Source organism: Myripristis murdjan, chromosome 10, assembly GCF_902150065.1.
Source record: "Myripristis murdjan chromosome 10, fMyrMur1.1, whole genome shotgun sequence".
Lineage (NCBI taxonomy): Eukaryota > Metazoa > Chordata > Actinopteri > Holocentriformes > Holocentridae > Myripristis > Myripristis murdjan.
This window is the reverse complement of record NC_043989.1, coordinates 30,736,003-30,754,363: the sequence shown is the minus strand read 5'-3', so window position 1 is coordinate 30,754,363 and position 18,361 is coordinate 30,736,003. Positions and strand designations below refer to the sequence as shown.

The 18,361-nt window shown below is 38.7% G+C and overlaps 2 protein-coding genes across 2 annotated transcripts; both read right to left on the bottom strand.

Moving 5' to 3' along the window:
* Positions 1 to 6,245: 6,245 nt before the first annotated feature.
* On the bottom strand, positions 6,246 to 11,354 carry LOC115366299 (saxitoxin and tetrodotoxin-binding protein 1-like). The gene is made up of 5 exons (XM_030061652.1): positions 11,235 to 11,354; positions 10,183 to 10,313; positions 8,433 to 8,497; positions 7,699 to 7,809; positions 6,246 to 6,394 (listed from the first exon to the last, which is right to left on the bottom strand). Exons 1-5 carry the CDS (start codon positions 11,352 to 11,354, stop codon positions 6,246 to 6,248), a joined length of 576 nt encoding a protein of 191 aa, XP_029917512.1.
* Positions 11,355 to 13,092: 1,738 nt separating this feature from the next.
* On the bottom strand, positions 13,093 to 17,734 carry LOC115366842 (saxitoxin and tetrodotoxin-binding protein 1-like). Its single transcript, XM_030062491.1, has 6 exons — positions 17,532 to 17,734; positions 15,567 to 15,709; positions 15,054 to 15,118; positions 14,663 to 14,776; positions 13,382 to 13,486; positions 13,093 to 13,227 (listed from the first exon to the last, which is right to left on the bottom strand). The coding sequence occupies exons 1-6, from the start codon at positions 17,649 to 17,651 to the stop codon at positions 13,175 to 13,177; spliced, it is 600 nt and encodes a 199-aa protein (XP_029918351.1). The 5' UTR covers positions 17,652 to 17,734; the 3' UTR covers positions 13,093 to 13,174.
* Positions 17,735 to 18,361: the final 627 nt, after the last annotated feature.

Below are 18,361 nucleotides of genomic sequence, written 5' to 3'. Positions count from 1 at the left end.
CTAGGCTCAGTCCACACAGGTTTTGTGAAATGGCCTGCATCAAAACAGCAGAGCCATCACACATGTACATCACTGGCCTTTTTCTAATTTGCCTGCCATGTACAGTGGTGGAAAAATTTTCGGACACCCCATGCATTTGTGAAATATTGCATTAAGAATCACTCTTAGATTTTCAAGTGCAATTTCTTTTAGTACAGTCACAGCCAAAACACTAAACAAATCCTAAAAAAGCCATTAAAAACTTCAAATTGATTGGTTCCATAAAAATACATAAGAAATTTTGAGTATTGGGTCATTTTGGCACCAGTGATGAAGGTTGTTCTTTTTAGTAAAAGACACAATTTGTTGCCAAGCTTCGTGTCTACATAAAGCCAGCACATTTGAAAGTTCTTCAGACACAAAAATGGCTAAAACAAGGAACCTAACGCAGGAAACACGCCTGAAGATAAAGATTCTCAGCCAGGAAGGGTACAGCTGCTGCCAGATAGCCAGGAAGTGCAGATGCAGTCCTTCAGCAGTTGGATACACTCTGCAGAAATACAGACGAACAAACAGCTTGGAAGACAAACCAAGATCTGAGCGTCCAAGGGTTTCTTCAGCAAGAAATGACCGCATCCTGATCCGCATGTGCAGGCAAAACCACCAAATGACATCACAGGAGCTTCAGCAGCAGTGGTCAAACCAAACTGGTGTCCAGTGTTCCACCCGCACTGCACGTGGCCGACTTTTAGATCATGGCTTAAGGTCCTACAAGGCTATCAAGAAGCCCCTGATCAATGAGAGATAGAGGCTAGCCCGGCGTCGTTGGACCCAGGCACACAAGAACTGGACAGCCAGGAATTTGAATAAGATTCTGTGGTCAGAAGAATTTGTCAAGAATTTAGTTTTGATAGTTTTTCTTGTAAACAATAAACAAAAAAATATCATTTGTATTTGTTTGTATCTGTCTAACACAAAAAGATTTTTCCACAAATATTTCATGATTATATTTGAGATTGTGCAAAATTTTAAGGGTGTCCGAAAACTTTTTTCCACCATTGTACTTTCATGCAGTGTGTGTGATAAAGGAGCCTAAGGAGTAGGACACAGATGCAGTGGTGTGTTCTGCAGTCAAAAATGTAATGACAGGCAGCACGGAGCAACCTTTTTGTGGATTTCTTACCACAAGTTCGTAAATGTAAAAAGGTGCACTCTCTCCTTTGTCCTTTTTTCACTATGATGCCTGTTGCATCCAGATAAATCACGTCAGTCTTCGACCGCTGATGGAACAGAGATATGGTCTTTTTTGACCAGAGCATGAGGCTTTTGGGCTGAAGAATGATCTTCTCTATGAGCTTCTCATCTGTGTCTTCTTCTTTCTCTGACATGAGTTGCAGACTTATCATGTCATTCTTATGTAACCTATTTGTCTTTCTTTCTGTATATCCAATATTTTTTAAAACTTCTGTGGTAGGTACATTGTCTCTGCAACCAGACTCAACCACATCCTCATCATCCACATCATCACGCTCTCAAGATAATACTCTCTTGGTAGCTTGGAACTGAGTTTCTCTGAAATTTTTTTTTCTTTCATTGGACCTTACTGGCCTTCTCTTGAGCTGGTCTGAGCTGCGCTATGTCCCCATGGAAAATGACCTCCGCTTTCAGGGAGGATTCATTATCCACTTTAATGTCGACCTTGACATTACAGTCTTCGAACAGGCAGTATCCGGAGCAGGTGAATGCTGGGCAGTTTTTCTGGGATCCAATAGATTTTACAGTGTGCCTTTTAAGAACAATACGGATGGACACTCCGCAAGCCTTTGGCAATTACATTGGTCCACTGTAAAGTCTTAAACTGTCTCTTTTGTTGTTTTCGTTTAAGATCTGTCCAATCATTCCGTGAAATATAAAGGAAACAAGGCTTATCCAGCAACTTGTGGGTGAAGAAGTGTGGTTCGGCTATGCCTTGTGACAAATTGGTGGAGTCACTGCTGGAAATCTGCCAAAAAATTAAAGAAAAAATTAACAAATTGTCTCAAAGCACTAAGAATACACTAAAAGCATTAACAGCAAGTACTTAAAATTGTTTATAGCCTGTTTACAAAACAAACACATAAAAACACATACACACAACAAAAGTACAAATGTGTGATAGTCCTATCCATTGTTCAACTGCACACTCCAAACAAGAGGATACAAAACACGAATAAAAAAAATTTACCTGATAAAAAAAAAAATAATTCAGAATAATTTCTTAATTTCTCAATTTCCCAACTAGGTGAGCTTATATTGGTTTAATGCATTGCATCTGTTAAGTCTTTAAACTGAGGCACAGGGCTGTATGAGTCTGTTTCATGTGGGTGTGGTAGGGTTCATTGTCATCCAGTTTATTGTTTCTTACCTCTTGACCTTCTGCTGTGGTCTGGTCTGTGGACTGTGGTGAAGACTTGATGTTGCTTCGGTCTTCATGGTCTGTGCCAGATGTGTCCTCCTCCCTCCCACTATCATGGCTTTTCAAAGCTGAAAATATTACAAGCGATTAGTCATATTCCACTGTTGGATATAGCATTGATTTATTTTGATTGATTTAGACAAGAGAATCTTTATCATTCTGTGGTTAGTGTTACGTCCCTGGCCTAGGGGAACCTGGACCCATAACATGAAAAGAGCCCCCACTCTCCTCATCCCCAAGAATGTAGGAAAACCAGGGTGAAGTTAACAGAGCAGCGTATTTATTATAGACTCGGACAGGAGACAATGCCCAAAACAACAAACAAAACAATTAAATGAGCCCTGCCCTTACCTGTCAGAAAAAACAAAGCAAACAAAAGACATCACCTTACCTACCTCCTAAAATAAAGACATGAGAAAAAGGTTGCAAATAAAAAGGCTTCTCCTTTCTATTGGTCTGCTCTGTGTTTTCCTTTTTACAATAGATAATTACAATGATTAACACAAAATAACCTAATTCACAAGGTTCTCACAAAGCTAACAAAGACAGTCAAATCACCACATCTCAAACAATTCACTGCATGGCCTCCATAGTTGGGGATGGTAAGAGGAAGAAGGGGCGGGAGACCAACACCAGCTGGAAGATATTGTCGGGCCCATCCAATCAGCTACCAGCCTTCAGCCAGCTGACCAGTCACCACACACCTGCACCTGAACACACATTGATTTGCAGGTACTGAGGGAGAAGAGGGGGAGGGAGGGAGAGAGAGCAGTACATCCAACACAACACAAAACACAATTCATAACAGTTAGGTTGTGTTAAAAAATAACTGGTGAAATATTCAACATTTCACTGTATTTAACACTGAAGCCCTTATGAGGGAACATGAAATAAAACCAGAAATCGCACCATACACCTTTACCGAATATACTTAAATAGGGCTGCAAATAACGATTATTTTCATTATCAATTAATCTGTTGATTATTTAAACCATTAATCGATTAGTTGTTTGGTCAATAAAATGCTAAAAAATGTTGAAAAATATCAATCAGTGTTTGTCAAACCACAAAGTGACATCCTCAAACGTCTTGTTTTGTCCACAAACCAAAGAGATATTCAGTTTATAAAGGAACAAAGAAACCTGAGATATTCACATTTAAGAAGCTGAAATCAGAGAATTTGGACTTTTTTTCATTAAAAAAAAAAAAAATACTCCAAGCGATTATTCAGTTATCAAAATAGTAGATGATTAAATAATTGATAATTGTTAGATTAATCCATTAATTGTTTACGTCTCTTATCTATAAAACACTTCTACAGACGTCCTGCCATATCTTCCTTGGCCCTACGTAGGCAACAGGAGACACAGACCGAGGCTGCAGGGATCTATTAGCCTAATTAAGTAATTAATTAACTAATTACTTAGCTCGGAGCGACTGTATCCACTCAGCCTGTCGAGATTTTCAGAGAGACAGCTTTACAACTCCACATAATAACCTTTAAGAGTGGCTTACCTTCAAGCACCGCCGTTCTCAAACCTCTTCTGTCCTCCGTCCAAATGACCTTCATCCACTTGATGAATTTTGGATGACTCGCTTTAAATACATCCACAGTGACTGCCAGCCACTTCTCTGCTGTCGCACTGTCTACAATATTATGCTGGATTAATTTTTTTACAATAGCATCCCAACCTCCAGCTAAATGCCAGAGGTCGTGGTTCTTCCTTCCACCTTTCCTGAAATGACCCATTGAGTAGGACAGCACTCACACCTCGGCCATGTGCGTTTACACCAACCTAATGTTCTGGAAGTTCAGCCGCACTAGCGCCGTCTACTGGCTTGAGGCTATTAGTCATGCTTGTTTTCTTTCTTATTAGTAGTCTATGCCTATTACTTATTTATGGGGTAGGCTATGTTATTCAAAAATGAGCAAAATGTTTAAAAAATGTGAATTTGTTTCTGGCAGGTAAGTTTAGTGTAGCCGAGGTAGGCACTCTTGATTTTCGCTTGCCACTGTTTTCTAAAAGTTGAGCCGTGAACTAGGTAGGTTAGTGTTTCTGTTGTGTTAGAGCAGGCTGATGTTGTGTTTCTGTGTGTATCCATTGCCCTGTATTTCATTTTTGTGTTTTTTATTTACCCCAACTCACTACAAATAAACGGCTGTACATGCCTGTACAACCATCTTTGTTGCTTCCCTTATATCCCTAGACATTTCCCATCTTTAGGGTTGTAACAATGCACACCTCTTTTTTAGATCATTTTGACACTTCTCATATTTTTTTATGAATTTTTAAATCCATTTCATACTGTAAATATGAGCATTATAGCTTAATAACTCCCAGGTCATGTGACCTATTGGGTCAAAAGAAGTGTGGAACAGTAGAGTTACACTTGCTGTATGATGCACACCTCATTTTGAGAGGGTCGTCAACTGAGTGTGGTTACTTTCTGTCTCCCACAGGGGCTGTCCAAGGGAAGGATCCAGCAAGCTGAGCTGCAGGGCCGGAGCCGAGAGTTGACAGACCCAGGAGTTCTCTGCCTTACATGGCCCCCCTTAACACTTGAGTAGCCCATTTGTTGAACTTGGTGTACTGTTACTGCCCCCTTCAACTCTGGACATTTGCACATCCCATTTGTGGATTTTAGCCCCCTTTTTGTGTACTATTCATTGCACTGTTTTAGTCAATTTATCTTGGAATTTTAGCAGTTTTATTAAACTACACTTCGCACTTTGGTTGTTCTTAACAGTGGAAATTACTTGTATCGCTGGTATAAGAAAAATGTCACACTCTTGTGTGACACAGCTACCAAATCCATGAACTCCAAACCTTTTATTTTCTTAATTTGTCATGGCATAATGAGGGAAAGGCCACACCTGAAACTGCTTTTTTCATCAAGAGTCCAATGACTTCTGAGCCTCAGAAAATGGGGGGACAATGTATAAAACAGGCTTTAATTCCTAAAAGGTTACTGCCATATTTTTGTTCAACCCCTTAAATTAAAGCTTAGAGTCTGCACTTCAGTCACATCTTGATTACTCCATTTCAAAGCTACTGTGGTGATACACAAGCACGAATTATGAATATTGTGTCACTGTCCAAATACATATGGACCTAACTGTATATGAAAGTCAGCAATACCCTGATTTATTTCCTGTTATCTTGCTATAGATAAGAGAAGGTAATACTTTATGTACTACTGTGGAAATTTGCCCTGCCTTTGCCATTATAGCAAAAATAGCAATATATAGCTGCTATATTTGTAGTTCCATAACATTAAGTGCCATATTAACAGAACACATATAGGAATAAGGTGTACTCCTGTTAAAGAGTCTTATTTTCAGCTTGATGACAATGTATTTTGAATTTATCCAATATGTTCTGAAAGAGTCTCTCAACACCCAAGGTGGTGGTTGTCTCTACTCATAGAGGAGCATTGAATCCATCAGCTGATCAGATTGTATTCATTCCACTTCCTTGTTAATAAATATTTCTTACATTTTCTTGGACCTGTAGTAGTGCAGGTCTACAGTGATATCACAGTGATCTGCTCCTTCATGCCTGTCCTTGAAGGACACCAGCATGGATAGAGATAAGGTGTTTTTAGTGTTGCTAAGGTTTTCTCGTTCAGCAATCCCTATATACTTTTATTTTAAGCCTTTTTTTGGTTTCATAGTATGAGTTTGGGGGGGTATACAAATTGTGCCTAAATATGTTTAGGTAGGACAAAAGACCCAAGACTTTCTCCATGTAGAGTACATTAAAGAACACATCCACAGTTTTCAGTGAGTTTGCATATGAAAAACACTGTTTTATTCCTCTTTGACATGGCTGGTCTGGTTCTGAGGAGTTGGGCAGGAACCTGGTTCACTGTTGAACATGTGCAGAGGTTCGAACCCAAGACATTCGGCCTGTTTCCTGGTGTGATCCAGGTCTGACTCTGTCAGGTTCCCAGTCCTCCCTGGAAAAAAGATATATTTAAAGAAAAATCCACCTGATTCTATTACAGTTTGCCATTTGTTTGAGAAGAGTTATTTTGTGATAAAATTTAGTCATGAATCAACTTTTGCCCCACCACAACCCGTCATCAGGCTGTGTTGGCCAATCTCATAGCTGGCCAACAGTCTCAGAGGGCAGACAGCAGAAAGTTGAGCCGTGTGGTGACACCAACACCTCCACACAAACGTGTGCACAGCGCTGCAATGCCTGATCCTGTCTGGATACAGTCAAAGGACACCTGTCTACAGTAAACCTTGAGTGTTTGATGACTATTTGTGTCCTAGAACCTACCCACCATTCTCTCTCATTCATTGGTTTCTCATGTACAGCACCACCGTGCTGTCTCTCTCTTTCTCACTTGCCCAAGCTCAGTCAATCACACTCTTGCTCATTTTTTTTTTTTTTTTAATGAGTTGGGAAGCCAACTGAGTGTCATTTTACTTTTAATGTTATCAAAGAAATCTTCTCGTCTCATCTTAAACATGTCCTAAATTGATACTACAGTACAGATATGTTAGTCATATGTTAGAGATGTTATTCAGATTTGTTCAATGTACTCAGTGGTTATCAAAGTTTTTAATCACATTGTATTTGTGTATTTCAGGTACCCTGTTGATGAAATAGGTTCTGTTAAATAAAAATGGCTACTCAAGAAAAGGCACAATGTGTATTGTGGTTTACTGAAACAAAATCAGATACGCAGACTCAGCGAAACTACAGGGTTATGTAAAGATATCGTGTATCAAACAAAGATACGAGACATCAACGACCTGAAGCAAAAGATCACTGGTGCCATTGCCACCTTTGATGAGGCTCTGCTACAGCGAACATGGCAAGAAATCGAGTACCGTCTTGATGTGCTTCGTGCAACTAATGGTGCCCATATAGAGGTATATTACATGAGGCAAAAAACTTCAATATCTACTCATTTTGTAATAATTTCCACAGATTTGTCTATTCATTTGCTTTTGTAATAAATTTGTTAACTTGACTTTATGGACACCCTGTTCTTCCTTGCTTTATAAAATGAAGCAATGCGGTGTTTGACTAATCAGTGGTGTTCCTGCAAGCCCCACTCCCAAAGTTCCTTGCCTTTTCTGAAGTACCACTCGTACCACTCATGTACCACCCAAGCAGGGACGTTTTGTGTGGTTAAAAAAAAATGTCTTTTCCAGACATTCATCATTACTTATCATTATCAACCATTATGTATCCAACATTAATTAGTGCATCATTCCTGTGATTATTCTCCTTCTCATTGCTTACCATAGATATTTAGAAATTCATATTTCTTTCCAAAGCCAGAGTCTAAAGTGTACATCACCAGACAGTCAGTACAGCTCTGCAGGAAGTAAGCTGTGTTAGAGGAATCCCCACCTTGAAGAGAAAAACAGGGAAACATGACACACACACATACACACACATACAGAGGAAATGTTTACCCATTATTTATTTATTTTAAAGATTTTTTTTTTGCATTTCTGCTTTATTTATAGTGACAGTAGAGAGAGAAGGGAAAGGCAGGGACTCAGCCTTAACAAGTGTCACGCGCTCTACCAAGTGAGCTACTGGGGTGCCCCTTTACCCATTATTAACGCTGAAAAAAAATGTGGAATTAAAAGAGAATTTAAATGGATCATTGTTTCATTCTACTTTTAGGAAAAATCAGTCCATAATTAAACAGAAACAAAGAAAAAGGAAATTGGAAAAAAGAAGCTGATAATGTAAAAAGGAAATTAGAAAATGGAAAGTGAAATTGAAAAAAAGTGAAATTTAAACTGAAAATGCTCATGCTCAAGATAAAAGCTGGCATGGAAAACCTTAACTAATGATAATAATAATAATGATAATGTGTAGATTAGTTTTCTTATGTCTTCCACATTGACTATCCCTTTAAGTTTGAATTCATAATTTGACCTTTCTATATCTCAATTACATATATAAAGAGGAATTTGATATACTATTCCTCTCTTCCACAAGTAGTGCTTGTATCAACTCACGTTTAAGTTGGATTGTACTTCCAGACAGTGTGAAATTCATTGGGACGGGGATGCACATGGCATTCCTGGAAAAAAGAACATTGTAAAAGGTCATAATTAGTTTGTTCAATCTATGAACCACTTGTGTTAACATTGGACTCAGATAGGACAAACAAAAATGAGGCATGTGTTAGATTAGACACCATACATCTGGGATCACACATGAACATTGCAGCTCCTTGTTAAGACTGGGGTGCACTGAATAAGCGAACATGCTAACTACCCAGTCGTTTATTCCAAACCAACCAGAAATTTAAAATGTGGCAGGTCCTGCGTGCCTGAGGATTTTTCAAGGAAAGACCTACTAGAGGATGATTTTACAACAGCAATTTAAAAACTTTGATGAGTTAAAGATTGAATTACTGTCATGTCACTGGAACTCCGGTGCATTTACTCCCTTGATGCCGTCCCTTTGTCCAGGTGTGAATCCAACATTCGCACTTGGGTTGGACTAAAACAACCGGACTGAGAGCCTGTTGAGGAGCTGGTGTTGGCACGGTTACAACAAACTCTGGAGCAGTTTGTTTGTGGTGTGAACATGACCTGACCAAATTTTTGACCCAGCTACAGGAAGCAATATGTGTTTTGAGCTGAATGTGCACCTGAGCCCCTGTAGCTCAGGTGCACATTATAGAACCTCATAACACATAGGATACAAGGAAGTTTATTTGTCATTATACAACAGGTTGAATAATGAAATTAAAGTGTGGATAGCAGAAAGAAGCAACTTGTTAGTGGTACCAACTAGCAGTTAGCAAGACAGGAACAAAGTGAAGCAAGGCTTAACATAGAGCAACAAGGGAATCATTGCCCTGTTGTCATATTTAGCCCAAATGAGCATTGCAATAATGAAGAAATGCCAAAGCTGCTCATAGTGCTCAGTGCCCATGTTTGAGGCTGGTTTGGCCGAAATGTATGCTGGCGTTGATTGCTCAAAGAGAAAAAAAAGTTATTCAGACCCACCACAAAAAAGGAACACAAATAAGTTTGCTGTCTTCCAAAACCTTTTAGACGGTGTCACCTGCTGTCTGTTGCCAGTCAGGGGTCTCTGGAATTAGTGCTGCTTTAACCAAGGTGGCATCAAACTCCCCACATTTGGAGCTAAATAGTACTCGTGTACACTGACGGAATATTAATCATTCTTACTCTCTCAAGAGGCATAATCAAAACACACATATTGTTAGTCATGTTGATGATAAACAAGTTAACATTCCCTTCTTTGAAACTGACTAATATTACAAGAGAAAAACCACAAAAACATTTTAAAGGGGAAGTGCACTACTTCCTCGGGCAGGTCAGTGAATTCAAATTCCTCTATGTATGAAACCTGTGTGAGCAGTATGATTCTGTGAAAAGTGTCAGGGCAGGAGCACAAATGAACAAGCATTTCTCAAACACCACTAGTTGACTTGGCTCCTATAAATGTTGATAAGTGAGAGGAATGTGTACCTTCCTCTCAGCATACATACTAAGATTGCCTCAAGGGAATTACAAATTGGGAATGGAGACATTGACTGCAGGTGTTAAAAACGCCCTTATATCACTAAAAAAGTTCTTTGGATGAGTGGTTCTCCAGAAAGCTGCAGGCAACAATACCATTGGCCTAGCATTTGGACCACTGCAAACAGGCATGTTTTGAATGGGAACTGCACTAGTCTGTTATATGCGCAAGGCAAAGACTGATGAGATGAGATCACAAACTTATACTTACTCTTCATACTGGATTTCCTGTACCATCAACAGGGTGTCATTGTTTGCTGAGGTTTTCAGTGTCATTGTCTTCACAATAGTGCTAGTTTCATGATTAGCCAACCCCTGAATGAAGATCCATCTCCCCAAGATCTGTGTAGAATGAGAAATTGTGATTAGTCGAATAGAAATTAACACCAGTGTACAATCAATATGGATTATCATAACAATGTTTTTGTAACTGATGATAGTTGATTTTCATGTGAGGATCTTGAATATCTTTAAATTTTGTGATTTCTATATTATGGAAATTTAAAAAAATCTATTATTAGAAAATTTACCCACAGTTTTAAAAGGGTGCCAATAATTTTGTCCAGTCCGTTTTTGGAGTTTTGTGTAAAATTATGTCAAATTTGGCTTTTTTGTTCTGTTTTTTTGTGTTTTTCCAGTGCACATAAAGGAAATAAACATGTGTATACCAAAAACATTTGTAATTTAATGTATTTTCTGGAAAATTTCCAGGGGTGCCAATACTTTCGTCCATGAGTGTATACAGCTTCAATTTGTATTATACCTCCATGCCAACAACAGCCATGGCTGGAGGCATTATGTTTCTGTATGTCTGGATGCTGTCATGTTTCTGTTTCCATGCATACGTATGTACATCCATCCCATTCTTATGAACACTTTGAGGGAATCTCTTTAAATTTGGCACAAAATGCCCATTTGGACTCAAGGATGAAATGCTTACATTTTGGAGGTCAAAGGTCAATTTCACCATGATCTCACAAAACACATTTATGGCCATAGGTCAACAGTCCATACAGTAATTATGACAAAGTTTCATACTTATGTCTAACAGGATAAAATAATGAAGTCATGACATTTTATATCAGTCAGCTTCACTGTGATATCATAATAGTCTGTGGAAAACACTTTCCTGGTCATTATTCATCATACCATCATGTAGCGGTAATTCTAGTATTTGAATATGACATAACTACTAAGGAAGAGTGACAGACAGGAAGACATTCAGAGGTAGATAATGTATAGGCTTATGAGGTGAGCTGTTACCTTGTCAAGCTCATCCATTGTCAGAGACTTGTTCAGCTGACTGCAGTCCTCCATTGGTGGTGCTGCGGCACTAAAACACAGGAGAGAGATGAGGACCGAGGCTAACTGTAGGACAACCATGGTGGCACAGCAGCAGCAGGGTAACAGCTTCTTCAAAAGCTTTCTGATGCTTGAATACATTGAAACATCCAGTATTTATACAGGCAAGCTGCTGCTGTTTTTCAAATATTTGCTGAGTTTGTTGTTTGTATTAGGCCGTGAGCAACTGGAGAATTCCAGATTGACCTTGTAATGGAAATAGAAATTGTGTAATTGCTTACCAGGTGGTGCATCATGCTCATGTGAGACAACAAGGTCAGTGTAATTCATTTCATTTGAATTCACTTAAAGCATTGTACTGTCTATTTCCACAAATTTCTTCATCAAATAATCTGTGTAAAAATCTGAAACAAAATCTATGGAACAAGAATGGATAATCTTTGGGAAATCTTCTGGTGGGGGAAAGAGTAATGATTTGCCGCTCAATGAAGACCTGTTTTACTTTAATACACACATTATAACAGCGGTTGGGAACCTTTGGCTCAAAACATTTCTGTCTCTTCAACAGATGACATATGGCTTTTGACAGAAACTGCATTTCAAAAAGAGCACAAATTAAAATTGGCAAAATTAAAAAATACTATTAAAGGTCTCTTACTATTAAATTACTATTAAAGCTCTTTCTCTCTCTCACTCACTCACTCACTCACTCACTCACTCACTCACTCACTCACTCACTCTCTCACACACACACACACACACACACACACACACACACACACACACACACACACACACACACACACACACACATACACACTAGATCAGGGGTGTCAAACTGGTGCCATGGAGGGCCGAGAGGCTGCAGGTTTCATTCCAACCGAAAACTCCACCAGGTGATTTCACTGATTAGTCCCTCCTCTCTGCTTGGAGGTGAGGTGATCAGTGAAATCAGCTGGTGGAGTTTTCAGATGGAATGAAAACCTGCAGCCTCTCGGCCCTCCATGGCACCAGTTTGACACCCCTGCACTAGATCACTACATACCTGCAAAGATTAGGCAAATAGTGAGCTGATATATGAAATAGCTACAGTTGTTTAACTCGTATTTTATTTATTAATTAATTTATTATTATTATTTATTTTTACAGTCATGATGCATCAGACCTATCTTAACTCTTGCTCTGACACTAAATGAAAGTGAGAAACAGTAGTGACCCTGCAGAGACAGAGCAACTTGGTCAAGCGAGCTAGACAGTGAATGAAGAGAGAGAGGTTCCTCATCATGCAGCCATAATTGTGCAAAGAAAATTTAGGCTGATAGACCCAGTAGTTTCTGAGATTGTCCTGCATCTCCATAGGTGTCCGCTATTCAGAACCTAAGAGAAAGTCTTATTTTCAGCTTGATCGCCATGTATTTTGAATTTATTGAACAAGTCTCTCAAGACCCAAGGTGGTGGTTGTCTCTACTCATAGAGGAGCACTGAATCCATCAGCTGATCAGATTGTATCCACTCCACTTCCTTGTTAATAAACATTTCTTACATTTTCTTGGACCTGTAGTAGTGCAGGTCTACAGTGATATCACAGTGACCTGCTCCTTCATGCCTATCCTTGAAGGACACCAGCATGGAACTCCAGTTTCATAAAAGCAATTGCATTAGTTAAATTAAATGTAGTTAGTCTTGCAAAAGTTTTTTTCTTTTTTTCTTTTTAGCAATCAGTGATGCATTTATACTTTTACTTTAAGTCTTGGTAAGATAAAAGCAATTTGTTTCATGGTATGACTTAGGGGGGAATACAAATAGAAACAGCAAAAGACCCAAGAGTTTTATTGATGTAGAGTATATTAAAGAGCACATCCACATTTTTCAGTGAGTTTCCAGGGGAAAAACACAGTTTATTATTGTTCTGGCTCCTTGACTTCGCTGGCCTCAGTCTTCTCAGGGCAAAACTCTGCAGGAAAAAAAGAAAAACAAGCATTTAATGAACAAATGTGGTGAATTCATCAATACATACAATTTTCAGTAATTCCATTTATTTACTGTTTGCCACTGAATTCTTTAATTATCATCATGCTAATCACTAATATGAGGATTTGTATAGGAACCTGCTCCTTCATTGTAGAACATGTGTGGAGGGTGATCGAAATCAAGACATAAGGCTTGTTTCCCGGCTCTCTCCAGCTCAGACTCTGGCAGCGTCCCAGTCTTTCCTGGAATAAAGACATTAAAGGAAAATACACCTCAGATTACACTGTATAGTTACATATCATCTGTTTGTGATGCAGGATGCATACAGGATTTATTTTGTAATGAGGCATTGTAATGTTGTTTTCTGTTCTTTTGGTGAGAAAAATGGCATGACCTTATTGTTTTCTATCAGCGTTAGGCCCGTGGGCATATTATTGAAGCTAGCCAGCCAATGTTTTAACAAATATTGGTGAATAATGGCCATTGTGATAGTCTATGATCATGGCTTTACCCCTTACTCACAACACAATATGTCATATGGCTGCACTGCATTCCACTCTGCTATTGCTTTCTGCCTCCTCTACAATGCATTTCTCCATGATTGTTAAAACTTGTGCAAAATCTAAATTCTAATAGAATCCCTTGCTATTTCTGAAAAACAGACAGTTAAACCTGACACTTAATGTTCATTTAACATTGCTGAAACTTTCTTTTTTTCTTTTTCTTTTTCTTTTTTTTTTTTTTTCCCAGAGCAACATTATGGATCCAGAAACATAAGGCATACAACCAGTAGCTGTTTTGTAAAAATGTTAAAGAGCTTCAAGTTTTTTTTTTTCTTTTCCATATAACAATAAGATTATAGTACTGGCGGTGGTATACTGGGTCCAATTTTTGCTTCTAAGAGTACAAGGCACGTTCTGTGGTCTTCATATGCCACTATATCCCTATATACTGGCACATGAGAAAATCCCATTGCCAATACATTCTCAATGAAACCATACCAACATAAACCCTGGCTCTCTTGAGTAACCAAAGCTAAGCAGGTGTGGGCTTGGCTAGTGCCTGGATGAGTGACCTCCTTGGAAAACTAAGTGGTGATGGGGGGACAGTAGGGGCCAGTCTGCACTCTGGTCCAAATAAATCCCAATGCCCAATACCCCAGTGCAGTGACGTGGACACTGTACTGTGGGACATCCCATGCTTCAGGTGAGATGTTAAACTGAGGTCCTGACTCACTGTGGTCATTAAACATCACATGCCACTTAACACAAAGCGTAGGGAGTTCTCCGGTATCCTGACGAAATTGTCAACCAGTCTCTCTCCATCTGATCACCTAAGAGTAATGGACTCAATAGTTCCCTCTGTCTCCACCTCAAGGTGGTTACTACACATGGTGGTGGCTGAGGTGAGTTTCCTACCATAGATAAGTAGAAATGCCGCTTTCTTTACAGAGGGAGACTCTAAACTGTGGAGCATCACCAGACAGTCAGTGCAGGTCTGCAGGAAGTAAACTGTGTCAGAGGTATTCCCACCTTGAAGGAGAAAGTGGGAAACACACAATGACAAAGCATTTGCCCGTTATTAAAATTTCTAAAGGAAAAAGGGAATTAAAGGAGAAAATTTTAAATATATTATTTCAGTTAACTTGTAGGAATAACCAGGTCATAATTAAATGCTCCAAAAAAAGAAAATTTCCATGATAAAAATTAAAATTAAAATTAAAATAAGAACACAGGTTGAATACATTACTTACTTGAATTTTCATATCTCAATTACATAAACAAAGAACACTGTAATAGATCAACTCACGTGATAGTTGGATTTCATCTCCAGAAACTGTGAAATTCATTGAGTAGCGAATGCATGTTTCATTTCTAGAAAAAAAGAAAAAAGTAAACCGCCCTATCACAGTAATTCAACGCATGGACCACAAAAAATTTTGTTAAAAATTTTAACATAATTATCAAGTGGCTTGTGTGTAAATTATTTTTCTATTTTATGAATGTATTTTTGTTTTATGTGTTATGTTGTTTCTTTGTCAGTAACTTTGTGTTTTGGATTGCATGGCTGCCGGTCTTGGCCAGGTCTCTCTTGAAAAAGAGGTTTTTAATTTCAATGGGACTTTTCCTGGCTAAATAAAGGCTAAATAAAATAAATAAAAAAGAATTCTCCCAGGAAAGTGCTACTAAGCCATGGCATTTGAAAAAACATGAAGTACAGATTGAATTATTGTTTTGTTATGTCAGTCATACAGAGGAGCAAAAATGACATTTAATCATATGAACATTTTTTGAACTACTTGTTAAAGCCACCGGTACTCACCCCATGTTTGCCTGTTTGAGGGTCAATGTTTGGTTGTTGTTTGAAAAGCTAAATTCAGTCTGGGAGCTGTTTGCCGTCTTCAGTAACGCTCTGGACTTGTCCGTGTTACCATAAGCCAAAATCAGGGTCCACTTGCCTGAGATCTAAGGGGAGAAGTCAGTTATGTCAGTCATTATTTGCATTTTTTTGGCTTTCAGAATTATTAACTCCACCAGGAGGCAGCCTGGAGGAGATCATGTGTTTGGTTCTGTGTGCTGTTATACCTCTATAAAGAAGAACCGCTTGTGGATGCAGTGATTCAAAACCTTTGAAAAGCATTTTGTTTTGCTACTTCCACTCTCTCTCATCACTGGCTTGCTTGCTCAATCACCGCCATCCTACATCCTTCAGTGTTGCTATTCGCTGGTCCCTGACTTCATTCACTGTCTAGCTCACTCTTTTTTTTTTTTTTTTTTTATCATTTTTGTGGCTGTGTTTGCTCCAGTTGCTGGTGGAAAAAAAAAATCTAGGATGCGCTTTGCGTTTTTTGACTGTAGACGCTGGTGGCTAAGGATGGGTATCGAGAACTGGTTCCAAATTTGGAAGAACCAGGACATCATTATGAAATAGTGCTGCTTAACAGGTCTTGTAAACTTGTATGTTTGCTGTAGATGCTCCTGTCTGTGTGCACAGGAGATCCATTTGTGTATGTGTGCAGAACAAAAGATGTCTCTGTATCATCTAGTACTGATCGTTCTTAAAACCTAGGTAAACAAAGGTGAAAGTAGGCTCGTACTGTTTGTTCATATTCGAGTCACACTGAAATTTGATTAGCAATTTGAAAAGCATTTTCTACTTCTGTTAGAGCTAAGTCTCTTCTGAGTTTTGCTCAGCACACAGGGCAGCCCTGAGCTGGTCTATAATCTGGAAAAGGGGAGATATGCCTGGCTTCACTCCTCTTCCAGTAGGAGTGAAGATGAGTTCAAACTTTGGTTATCCCTGTCAATTTGGACCAATGCAGTGGCAAAAAAGTGAGATGATATGACAAAGAAACTAGAACATCAGCAATTTAGCTATTTAAATTAGGTTAACACAGATACAATTTTAAAGGTGAGTTTTAGTTTCTTTAGTTTTTTGTCACATCAAAGTGGTCAAATGTAATACTTTGTATTTGTACAAGTAGACTAAGAGTACTGGTATTCATACTGGACTTCAACGTCCCATACTGGTCAAATGTCCATCTCAGCATTAAATCATGTTACTTAGAATATATGTTGAAAAGGTATGGCAAAAAAAAAAAAAAAAAGGATTACAGCATTATGCAAAATAACAAAAATAAAAAAATAAAAATAACCTAAAATATGAAGTGTATACAAAAAGCAGTCAACTATATTAGGTGGATGTCTTAATATGTGATACATACATTTGCAGGTTTAATGAAGGTGTCATGGTTTTGTGTTTCTTGTGTTTTGGTTGGTCTCTTGTATCTGTGTGTTTCCTTTGCCTGGTTCTTTTTAGTGATTTCACCTGTGTCTTATTTGCCCCTCCTAGTTCCCACACCTGTCACCTCCATCCGTGACAGAAGGTCATATATACAAACAGAAAGGTGTGTCAACATGCCTTTAAAACAATTCATTTGATCAAATATGTACCTTGACCTGAATAAATACCTCTTTAACTGAAAATAACGCCTATCATGAGGACAACATCATGAAAACTAAATACTGTAAGACATTTAATTGACTTCTTTTCTGATTGTGTGTTGTGTTTTATTGGTGCTGACAACTTCAGATGCACTTTGTCTTGGATTATTCTTTAATGGTAACCACACAAAGTAATGCTGGACTTTCTTTTAGCAGTGTTTGTTTCCATGGAGGCTTCATGGCTTCATACAAACTGTCTATCCATAGCCAAACTCAATATGGAAAAACACATGTTTTTCCTAGTTGTGGCTCTAGATGCCTGTGTGTATGTAAGGCAACATACCGTGTGGAGCTCCTCTGCTGAGAGGGTCTTCTCCAGCTCGAGACATTCTTCAGGAGTCAGAGAGGCTGTGGTTGAGCTCAGCACCACAAGCAGCAGAAGTGCCTTGGACAGAAAATGCATGGTGGAGGCCTGATGAAGAACCCAGCACCGCAAAACCCAATCTGTGCTGCTGGCCACCAGTAGACGAGTCACTGTCTCATATACAACAGCTGAACCATGTCGTTGTGCAATCAGATGACTGTGTCTGTGTGTGCTGGGGGGAGGACGTAAGTATTGGGGGCTTGATGTACTGATAAAATGCAGACTGATATGATGCTGCTTCCAATGTCAATGTCAGCTTTATTTATGTAACACATTTAAAACAGCCAATGGCCTCCCAAAGTGTTTTACAGTAAAATGAGCAAAAAAACAATAAAATGCAATAAAAACAGTAAAAAGCAATGAAAACAATAAAAACAAAACAATAATACAGTGAACATAACAGAGAAAAGACCCAATAGAGGTGGCTATGAGGTTCTCAGTGTTGTTTCAATGTTTTTTCACCCTGACAAAAACAAAATTAGGAAGCAAACTCTTATTATTCTTCGTCGTCCAATAAAAAAGTAAAAAAGTTTCCATGGCTTTCTCCACTCTGATGTCCGTTCACTCCTGCTCATCATCATCAGGCTGATTATGTCATGAAAATATCATAGTGAATGTTGAAAGAGCTACTAAACCCCAGGTTAAGTTGATTTATTTGACTCAGTGTTTGATTTGAAGTCAATGACTGCTGTTCCAGACAGAGGTGAAGCCAGCCAGCCCACTACCAGGGTTAGATAAGACCTGAATTC

Bases quoted from the DNA above. Each gene is read 5' to 3' on its own strand.
- LOC115366299 (XM_030061652.1), bottom strand. From the start codon at position 11,354: ATGGTTGTCCTACAGTTAGCCTCGGTCCTCATCTCTCTCCTGTGTTTT. The intron at 7,810-8,432 runs GTGAGTTGATAC...TTTCTCTTCAAG, and splicing joins AAGTACAATCCAACTTAAAC to GTGGGGATTCCTCTAACACA. The intron at 6,395-7,698 runs GTAAGCAATGAG...TCTTTTTTCCAG, and splicing joins TGAATTTCTAAATATCTATG to GGAGGACTGGGAACCTGACA.
- LOC115366842 (XM_030062491.1), bottom strand. From the start codon at position 17,651: ATGCATTTTCTGTCCAAGGCACTTCTGCTGCTTGTGGTGCTGAGCTCA. The intron at 15,119-15,566 runs GTGAGTACCGGT...CTTTTTTTCTAG, and splicing joins CTCAAACAGGCAAACATGGG to AAATGAAACATGCATTCGCT. The intron at 13,228-13,381 runs GTTCCTATACAA...TTTTTCCTGCAG, and splicing joins GTTCTACAATGAAGGAGCAG to AGTTTTGCCCTGAGAAGACT.